Source organism: Sphaeramia orbicularis, chromosome 4, assembly GCF_902148855.1.
Source record: "Sphaeramia orbicularis chromosome 4, fSphaOr1.1, whole genome shotgun sequence".
Classification (NCBI taxonomy): domain Eukaryota; kingdom Metazoa; phylum Chordata; class Actinopteri; order Kurtiformes; family Apogonidae; genus Sphaeramia; species Sphaeramia orbicularis.
This window is the reverse complement of record NC_043960.1, coordinates 18538990-18549906: the sequence shown is the minus strand read 5'-3', so window position 1 is coordinate 18549906 and position 10917 is coordinate 18538990. Positions and strand designations below refer to the sequence as shown.

The 10917-nt window shown below is 35.2% G+C and overlaps 1 protein-coding gene across 1 annotated transcript; it reads left to right on the top strand.

Moving 5' to 3' along the window:
• The first annotated feature begins 2300 nt into the window (after window positions 1-2300).
• LOC115418439 (GDP-L-fucose synthase) lies at window positions 2301-9051 on the top strand. The gene is made up of 10 exons (XM_030132922.1): window positions 2301-2378; window positions 3947-4104; window positions 4190-4304; window positions 4467-4595; window positions 5188-5261; window positions 5361-5494; window positions 5684-5815; window positions 5917-5996; window positions 7965-8064; window positions 8180-9051. The coding sequence occupies exons 2-10, from the start codon at window positions 3947-3949 to the stop codon at window positions 8233-8235; spliced, it is 978 nt and encodes a 325-aa protein (XP_029988782.1). The 5' UTR covers window positions 2301-2378; the 3' UTR covers window positions 8236-9051.
• Window positions 9052-10917: the final 1866 nt, after the last annotated feature.

Here is a 10917-nt window from a genome sequence, read left to right as displayed (position 1 = left end):
CATTTTATTTACCTTATTTATCTTCTTCTTTTTCTTCTTCTTTTTCTTCTTCTTCTTCTTCTTCTTCTTCTTCTTCTTCTTATTATTATTATTATTATTATTATTATTATTATTATTATTATTATCATTATTATTATTTTATTTATTTATTCATTTACTATTATTATTTTTTTCTTTTGTTTGCTTATCAACCTTTTATGTACCAGTACTTACATTTTGCTGGGTGATTTTTGTTTTGATTTCACTGTCTGTATATTCAAAATAAAGATTTCAATCAGTCAGTCAAACATGGGTGAAAAGGCATAGGCTGAAACAACAGCTTATTTATGCCTACCCTATTTACAAGAAGGAAAGTTGCAGAAACAAAACAAGATAACAAGAGGGCACAGTTTTAAACAATAATATAGCTAAACAAATAATACAATCGAAGCAAAATCTTAGATTCGTACCGATAATTGGCTTAGTTTATCCTGATATTTTATATCTATTGAATACCTTAGTTTTAAACATCCTTTTAAATGTGGTGACTGATGTGCATGTTTTTAATTCTTTATCAAGGTTATTCTATAATTTTACTCCAATTACAGACATGCATTTGCTTTTTGTGTTGGTCCTTGCCTTTGTTTTCTTGAACATACAGATTCCCCTAAGGATGTACTGGGACTCTCTGACTGAGAACAGCTCCTGTATGCAAGGGGGAAGTAGGTCGTTACGTGCCTTATAGATGAATACAGCAGTGTGGAGTAGGGTGGCACAAAAAATGTTTTTTAAGATTCTCTGGATTAGAACCCCGCGTTTGGTTCCATATCTGGCCAAATTACTTTGGTCCAAATTTTATGCAAATTATAGAGGTGGCACAAGACACGTGAAGATTGCTCTATATACTATAACATAACTAGCCAAATGAATAAGGCATATTAGAATAATTTGTAATTTTATTCTCAAAATCAAACTGCAACTCGCATAAAAATGTTACTTAGAAAGTCCAGCAACCACTGTTACTTTATTGAAATTACAAAAAATGTTCCTGTGTTCTTTGACAACTTGGAGCAAGTACTGTTTCTGATCTTCATTTTTTGTTCGGCTACAGTTGAAGTCTATTTTTTTTTTCTGTAATTTATTTTTTGTTGACATTCAGTATCAGACATTTACATGTTGTATAACACATAAACATATTGCACATTTCTATTGTCTGCTCTAAATGCCAGAACAATATATTTTTACAACCAAAACAGGGAAAGAAACGAAAAAAAAAAAAAAATAAAAAAAAAAAAAGGAACTACCAACAAGTAGGGAGTGATCTCTTCCATCCAACACAGTCACAAAGTTGTGAAAACAAAATCAGGCCTATACAGTTGAAGTCTTGAATAAGCTTCACCCCTCTTTCAGCAACATGACTGGCAACTTTTCTGGAATGCACAGTTTTAGCAGCCTTCTGAAAGTCTGCATCATCAGCCCAGTCTTCTGATGGAATGCATGGTGCTGGTGGTGACAAAATCCCTGATCTGCTTCCCTTCATAATCTGCTTGATTAAGGGCATCACAGCGCTTCAGTGGAACCTCTGAACCATCATTTTCCATCATGTTGTAAACCATCAGCTGCTTCTGCTCTTGTGTTACACTGGAGTCGAAGAATGCCAGGCCAACCAATTCTTCAGTCAAGTACCAATGATGTCGGCCAAAAGCTGTTAAGGCTGATTTCTTGACAACTGAATTTTCATACTGTGACAGCTTTCTAAAGAATGCCAAATCATTTGCAGGTGATGGGGCTTCAAACCATGCTCTGATGTAGAGGCTTTGTGCAACCTCTAAAACATCTCCTTTTTCTTCCAAATTTTTTCCTAAATCATCTTTTGAATGCCAAAACCTAATGCAGGGTTCTAATTGAGGTTATCTGAAACTTTATTTTTTACCATAATTGTTGGACCACCCTAGCGTGGAGGTTAACCAGATCTTCTAATTTCAGAATATATGTAGTGATGAAAAGTTCTACAAACTCAAGGTGGAATGAAGGCTTCTAATCCCTGTGATAGGTGCACAAGTTGAAAATGTGATCTTGCTGTGAAAGAAAAATGCCGTTTTAGGAGGTGTTTGAGATCTAGTTGATATTTTGAATAATATTTTTGAACACATTTTTCTGAAAATACTGTATGTTCACTATATATTTGTTTTCTCAGTATAAACCCTTGATTTGTGTTTTTTTTTTGTTGTTGTTTTTTTTTTACATAGCGTCCCAGGTTGCATTCAGTTTGCCTGTGACGCTTTATTTTGAAGGGGGCGCAGGTGTTCCTTAATGTTTTATTTTGAAGGATTTGACCGGATGTTGAGTGCTACATCCCTGAAATACACACCGGCTTCTTCTTGTCTTGGAAGCTAACGGTGAGTAAGAACGATTATACAGATTTTACAGAGTTAACTCAACATTTTCACTGTAAAAGCATCACACTCTTATAAAGTTTGAGTAACATACTTGAGGCACAGCTAACTGACACTAAGCCATTGTTGTTAGCGTAGTTAAAAATCACTGAACGGAATGAATGTGACAGCAGGAAACTAGCTAGCTAACATCAACTTTGGCTGTAAACTGTAGCCTCTTTACAGTTACTTATCAGTAGAAACGTGTAAAAAAAAAGTGGAATATGTCGTTATATCTTCACCCAAAAAGTGAGTTCACTAGATCTTTAATTTAAAATACCATAGTTTTAGAATTTTATTTGAACCCGGATGTCCAAGTTTGTCCGACGTTGACTTATCTGTTTGACTAGGAAAAAAAAAAAAAAAAAAAAAAAACGTTTAATTTTATCAATGACCTAAATTACTGAATGACGTGGCATTTATTTAGCTGAGCTTCCTGACATTAAACACACCTGTCAGAGAGCAGCCAGGAACATACTAACTTCTGTTTTGTACCTTTAACATCCGGTTGTGTTTAATTGTACATGTAGCTTTCGATTAGATGCTGTGTTTGGAATAACCTTTAGTCTTTCTGGGATGACCTAGTCTATAGTGAAAGTCCTAAGTACTGAGGCTTTAGTTCAGTTTACTTTGAGTATTCCTGGGAAAAACAGTAAGATATCTTTTTTTTATGTGTGGCATTTCACAAATTGTTAAGTGTATGTTAAGACTTTTTAGCCTCTCTTGCATATCTGCACTTTTCTTACAGGATCAGAAAACACAGAGCAGCTTTTTGTTTGTTTACTAAATATGAAAATGACTTTCAGGTGTAGTGCTGCTTCATCAATAGGTGGGAAAAATGAAAATCTTACTGAGTTCCCTAATAGGGGTGCTAGAAAATATAGGTTCTGCAATATGTCGCGATATTTCATTTCACAATACTGTATCGATATTAAAAAGTACTGTATTGATATTTTTAGGGATTCATTCAAATGCAGATATTGTGGAAGTTCTTTTTTTTTTTTTTTCTATTTGTTCTTATTTTATTTATTATTATGTAACACTCTTTTATTAAATAATGTTAGTTCCTTTTTTGGGATTGGACTAAAATAATGTTATGATGTTAGTTCTGAACTAATAGAATATGAACATTTGAGCAGGATCTTAAACTGTAATGTCCGTAAACAGAGTTTAAGTTTTAGCAAAGGAACGTTTTGTGATATGGCATTAGATCCTGTTCTGATCAAATAAAAATGTGTTTAGTATTTGTGCATATTTCTGGTGTAATTCAGGTCATCAAGGAAATAATCATTTAAAAAAAAGAAACAAACAAAAAAAATAGCCTTTTTAACAGTATCATGATATATTGTGATATATTGTATCGTGATCCTAGCATTGTGATTTTTTTTTATCATACCGCCAGATTCTTGCCAATACACAGCCTTATTCCCTAATGTCAGATTCACATATCTCTGAATTTGGAAGCTAACTTCTGCTTTGCACACATAATGCCATGTCGTATTTATTCTGTTTAACTTCTTGCCTGTGTGTAGATGAACCATCGGGAGGACCACACGGGTCCCATGAGGGTGTTGGTGACAGGAGGGTCTGGATTGGTGGGGAGAGCTATACAGCATGTGGTGAAAGAGGAAGGAGGAGCAAAGGAGGGGGAAGAATGGATATTTTTGTCCTCCAAAGATGCCAACCTCATGTGAGCCTGTCCCTCTACAAACACATGTTTTGGAACTAAAGCCAGACACTTTCCTCTGAACTGCTTTCACTCTGTGTGTCTTCAGGAATACAGAAGAGACTCGAGCAGTTTTCCGGAAACATCAACCCACACATGTTATCCACTTGGCGGCTATGGTTGGAGGGCTTTTCAAGAACATGAAGCTAAACCTAGACTTCTGGGTAGGAGGAAATCACGGATTAGCCAGATGTCACTAGAAAAGAAATTTATTAAAGATATGGAGCCAAAAAGTAAACTTTGTTGACTAATAGAAACCATGTAGTGCTGTGGTAGTTATTGTCAGATTTGTCTTCATTATTTACTGATGTGCATGTCCCCTCCAGAGGAACAACGTCTATATCAATGACAACGTGCTGCAGGCAGCACATGAAGTGGGTGTTGTCAAAGTAGTGTCCTGCCTTTCAACCTGCATTTTTCCAGACAAGACAACCTATCCTATTGATGAAACAATGGTAAGAGAGGTTTCTGACAATGTTTGTAAAATAGATAAAGTTTACCATATCCTTGTCTTTGATCAGTCTCACAGGAGATTACTTTTGTTATGGCAGTTACATTCATATCCATGGACAGATGGATACAGGGCACACATGTAAACACTGAAGTTCAAACATAATATAAACACTATATACTTCTCATTCAACTATTTAAAACTATTCAAATGTATGTAGAATATAAATACACTATACATCATCTAGATTTATAAATTGCAAGGAAATCTATAGCTAACAGAAAGGACTTCTGCCATCAGAAGTGAGATCAACTGAATCAAAGAAAATATAGTTTATTGTCTCCAAGGGGAAATTTATCTTGGACAAAGTGCTGAACTGTAGAACAATATGTGCAATTACACACATACCTTAAAACAGACTGTGAACCACACTACAGGAGCATTTGCAGCATATTGCACTAGGTTATTGCATCTGTCCTGAAAATATATAAAATAATTTACAATAGACTAAAAACTGAGATGAGTCCCAAACAACAACAATTTGCTTAACAGTTTTTATACCTTAAACGTCACTAATCTTGCACCTCTTATCCTAGATCCATAATGGTCCACCCCATGAGTCCAACTTTGGCTACTCCTATGCAAAGCGAATGATCGATGTCCAGAACAGGTGTGTAAACTCACTCAGTTGTTTGTTTTGTGCTGTTTGATTTTCACACAGCCCTGTGTGAGGCTGAATGGTTCGTTAAATTATGCCGATACTTCCCAGGGGGTATTTCCAACAGTATGGACGATGCTATACAGCTGTGATTCCCACCAACGTTTTTGGTCCCCATGACAACTTCAGCATTGAGGATGGTCATGTGCTGCCAGGTCTTATACACAAAGCTTACCTTGCTCAAAGTGAGTTGAATCCTCATACACAAGTAAGCTACATTAGGATGTTCACCTTTGAAGTGTAATAGTTTACAGAATACTAGTAACTATAGGTGTGAATCTTTACATTTCCTGACTCAGTTATAATAAAGTCAGTATGATCTCTATAAGCCTGAACATATACAAATCATTTAAATCTTTTGTTCTGTTGGTTAGAGGAGGGGAGGCCTCTGGCAGTCTGGGGCTCCGGGACTCCCAGACGGCAGTTCATTTACTCTTTGGACCTGGCTCGTCTCTTCCTGTGGGTGTTGAGGGATTATCCAGAGGTGGATCCAATCATTCTCTCTGGTGAGTCCCCATAAATGCTGCATACTATAAATAAAAGCTTAACAGAATTTGTAACATCTCAGACGAAGGTGTTTTGACGGAATCGTGTTTTTTGGTTGTAGTTGGTGAGGAAGATGAAGTGTCCATCAAAGAAGCCGCTGATGCAGTTGTCCAGGCACTGGGCTTTAAAGGTGACGTGGTGGTATCCTTTACTTCTAGTCGGCTCATGTCATCATGGTGGAGGTTTAGAGGTGTTACTCCTGGAACAGGTACTGCAGGTATTTATGTCTCTCCTCCTGTTCAGACAGTGAACAATATACCTGTTTTTTTAAGGACAAATAATGTAAAAACTGGTTTATGATACTTAAAACCTAAAAAAATATTTAGCCAGTGTGGTTCACAATTTATTTTCCTTGGAGCGCTACCACTTATTTCTAAACATGCAAAGTACATGAATAAGGTGATTCATCACTTAGTCCTTTCCTTTTCCTTCTCTCTTTAGCCTCTCGATGTTATCCATAATTAAAATAGCAAATAATACAAATATATACCGGTACTTATAATCCTTTTTTTAGTTAATTTTATAAATGTAGATAGAAGTATATCAGAATTCATCATTATACATGTAAATTTTGGTTCTGATACATTTGTTTGTATATTTACCACTATACAGGATGAATATTTGTTATTATATTGTATTGTTATTGGTTCAGTTTGTTTCTTTTTTTGTTTGTTAACATTCTAGCAGCAAAACTATTGGTTGAATTCATACCAAATTTGGTTTTTAGATTGCCAGTGACCCAGAATAGATATCATTACATTTTGAGTTGGTTAAAAGTTAAAAATTTTTCTTAATTTCAAAGTGTTTTTTATTTCCCATTACTTAGAATGGGTGAAATTTTAAACGTCTATAAAAACATCAATTTTGTTTCAATTTACTTCAAACTTAGCACATATATAGAGGCAATTGATATGCTGACATCAGCACACACATAGACATGATGACATCAGCTGGATCTATGTCAAAATAAGCTACAATATGTGCGAGGGGCGAGGTTTGTTGTGCCTGGCACCAATTGTTTTTACCTCTGTCAAGGAAACAGCGGAGGTTATGTTTTCATCAGGGTATGTCTGTCTGTTTGTTTGTTAGCAAAATAACTCAAAAAGTAAGGGACGGATTTTGATGAAATTTTCAGGAAATGTTGATACTGGCACAAGGAACAAATAATTAAATTTTGGTGGTGATCCAGATCACTGTCTGGATCCAGCAAATTTTTGAAGGATTCTTTATCATTGCAAGATAGGGCCAGTGTCACGGTCCGTTCTGGTGTTCCTGCTGGCCCCTCCCTCTCCATTCATCCTGACATCAGACTCACCTGCTGCACGCCGCACAGCTGTGGTGCATCACAATCAGCCCTATTTAAGGCTTGGTCCCACAGCCGTGTGGCGCTGGATCGTTATTAAGCTTCACCTCTCCATAACCCGGACTTTCATCCTGTACACTACTGACTCCGACTGTCACTCCCCAGGTTTTGTGTTTTGCCCTCACCGCTATGTTGCTCTTGTTTGAATAAATCCAGACTGATCTGGGTGGACTGATCTGCTTTGGTGGAGGTCTGCGCTCCCCGGGTGCTTTTCTAGTTTTGTTCCGTTTGTCTTTATCCCCAGTTGTATTAAAAGACAGAAATATGCAATAAATAATCATACTTGCTAGGACATGTCATATACTGTAGTGGAATCAAAGGAATGAAGAGGTGTAGTCTGTTTTTGAGAGAACATTAAGTTAAATAGTTTTATAAATTTATTAAACCCTTATTAACCAGTTTTACTGGCATGTCTAAGTGGGACAACATCAGGATAGATGTTCTTTTCTTTTCATTTCAATCCTGTAAAATATAAGATAGAAATTATTAAAATCAACTCTCTAATTAGAACATTTCTTCTTGAGCTTTATGATGAGTCTTTTTCCTGGCCAGAGAGGACAAACACATGATGGTTAGTCAAGCCACAGTTCCGGTCTTGCAATCATTAACAAATATTTGCTAAAATGTTGTCATGTGATTTTTTTCCTTTATCTTCGTAGTTATTTATAAAGCTGTAAAACAGAATAATGAACCACATTTAATGTTTGCCAGATGTACATGTTTCCTCCTTGACTTCCTGCCTTCAGTATGATACCAGTAAAGCAGATGGACAGTTCAAAAAGACAGCCAGTAATGCAAAGCTTCGCCGCTACCTGCCAGATTTCACTTTTACACCCTTCAAACAAGGTGACATTTATTTGTTTTTAATGTTTTCTAATTAGTGCAATAAACCAAAAGAGTATTGTTGAAGATTTCGTTACACATGATGTTTTTTTTAAATGATTTGTTATTGTAATTGCAGCTTTAAAAGAAACGTGTGACTGGTTTGTCGCCAACTATGACTCTGCCCGGAAGTGAAGACTCAGAAATTCAGTATCAAGTCTGTCGATCCAAAGGCCTGTTCTGGGAAAAGAGACTAGAGACTGATGGTACAAAGCACTGAGGGGAAAATGGCGGTTCAAGGGGCGTCAACCAAAGAAGGCAGTCATTGTGATCCTGTCACCTCCGTCTGCACTCAGTAGGCTGCACTGAGACTCATGTATGCAACAGAAGGCGTTGTAGACTTTTTCTTGTTGGATGGGGGTCTACGGCAGCAAAGTTTGTACTCAGCCTATGTCGAGTTTTATCCAGTTTTATGGTAGTGCTACCGTTTCACATGTTGATCAGTCTTAGTATCCAGGTGTTGGTACAAATCAACTTCTGTACTTTTCTATTATTTTGTATTTCAGTAGGTTTGAGTTTCATTAACGGCGTACCTTCGTTCTTGAAGGGTTCAGTTTTGACTGACTTAATTCACCTTCTTTCTTTAAGGTTGGACAATGGCTACAAGCAGTCACTGTATTTGGTGTGTTTTTTCCCACCATGTTTCACCTGCACTCATAGAATAGAAAAGGAATACAATGATATGTTGTCAGTAAATTCTTAGTATTTCACTGACTAGAGGAAACACTTACTGTCATGTAGAACTGCTAATTTGGCATTTAAAGAAAACTGTAGGTTAGGCTTATTACCTGGCTAGACAGTGGTTTCATATAATTTTCTTTTTTTTCTGATTACTTAATATCCATGGAAGACAAATCCAATACTGAAAAGTAAAATAATTAAGTTACTCTTTATCATTCTGTTATTTAGAAGAAGAAAAAAATACAGGAGATTACACTTGGGGGTTTTAATCAAACATTTTAATGATCATCATGAATCTCATTTATTTCTTTAGGTGTATTAGTTTAAAGTTTTTCTACTCTGTATTGGTACTGAGCAAAATAAATATTTTATACAAAAGTATGTGTGTCGTGTCTAAATCCTTGTGTGTGACAGAGTCGCTTAAAAACATTTCAAATTATAAGGTTAACCCTCAGAGGTCTCATGGTATTCTTGATTTTTACAGTTTCTTCAATTCCCCTTTTTGGGGTACCTACAAATATCACAATACCCAAGTGTTTTATATTAAATGTTCAGGACAATCTCAGCTTTATGAATTCTGAGACCCTTTTTTTTTTGTTAGAACACTGAAAAAAATTAATTCAGCCCAAATACTTCGTCTGAAGTCAGACTGTTACAAATGTTCAAATCTCTTGTGAAAACATGTAGACCACAGGTGTCAAACATGTGGCCTATGGGTCAAATCCAGCCCGCCAAAGGGTCCAGTCTGGCCTTTGGGATGAATTTGTGAAATGTAAAAATGACACTAAGATATTAACAATCCTTTTAGTTCAGCTTCCACATTCAGACCAATTCAATCTCAGGTGGGCAGGACCAGTAAAATACTATCATAATAACCTATAAATAATGACAACTCCAATTTATTCTCTTTGTAAATGTAAATATTTTCATGTATTTACACTAAAACCAAGTATAATTTTGCAAAAAAAAAATTGTGAATAACCTGAAATGTCTTAAGAGAAGTCAGTACAATTTTAACAATATTCTGCCTGTTACTCAATGTTTTTTGTATTTATCCCCTGTGATCTGTAAGTTATGCTGTGCATTATATCACTATATTATCATAATATTGTTGAAATTACACTTATTTTTTTCAGTTTGTTCATGTTATTCACATCTTTTGAAAGGATAGTTTGTAGATGTAAACCTTTTCATAGTGTAAATTAATTTTTTCGCTCTAAAACAGAGAAAAGTTTGGAGTTGACATTATGTATGTATTATTATGTTATTATTTTACTGGTTTGGCCCACTTCAGATCAAATTTAGCTGAATCTGGCCTGTGAACTAAAATGAATTTGACACCCCTGAGGTAGACTAAGTGTTTTGGTGCTTGATATAGGTTTACCAAAGTCTTACCTTGGCAAAAATAGTAAAATATATGAATAAAGCAATAAGTAAGTGTATAAAATGTCTAAATTTAACATTTTGCTGTTTCATTTTTTTAGCATAAATATAATTTCTATTGCATGTCAAGCTTCATTATATGTGTACAAATGAGAAAGGAATAATATATCATGCAGACGAGCAGTATTTTGTTGTAAAACATTTATATTAATCATTATTATAAATTATATTATTTTCTTTTTACCTTAATTTTTTTTTTTTTTTTGATACATTTATTTGGTTATTTAACACTGTCATGTAGTCATGGTGCTCACATGTGCCTTTAAAATGCCCCTTGAGACAAAGTTTTTGAATTTAATTGAATTAACCCTCCGGTATCTGGATGCACCTTTTAGGCACACTTTGCACTTCGTTTTAAAAAAATTCATATTATTTTTCACAATTTAAATATGGTTAGAATTCAAAAGTTGTTCATTTTTGCATGATCTTTAAAATTCTGGCCACCAACTTAAATTTGCACATTGTAAACAAAAGAAAATTACAAGACTAGCATCTGTCTCCCAAGTGTGCCTAACACGCACTATTTTTTCCATTTGATATGTATGATTAGGACTGACCTTGATTTACAAAAATAAAATCAAATTAGCGCAGAAAAATACATCCATATATAATAATTAATAGTTTGATTTATAGGTGTGCATTTCATGTGTACATGGTGACAGATGCTGGTATTTTTGAACATTTGACCTAGCG

Excerpts from the sequence above, each read along its gene's own strand:
- LOC115418439 (XM_030132922.1), top strand. The coding sequence starts at position 3,947 with ATGAACCATCGGGAGGACCACACGGGTCCCATGAGGGTGTTGGTGACA. Across the intron at positions 4,105-4,189 it reads TCCAAAGATGCCAACCTCAT|GAATACAGAAGAGACTCGAG; the intron begins GTGAGCCTGTCC and ends GTGTGTCTTCAG. Across the intron at positions 5,262-5,360 it reads ATGATCGATGTCCAGAACAG|GGGGTATTTCCAACAGTATG; the intron begins GTGTGTAAACTC and ends GATACTTCCCAG.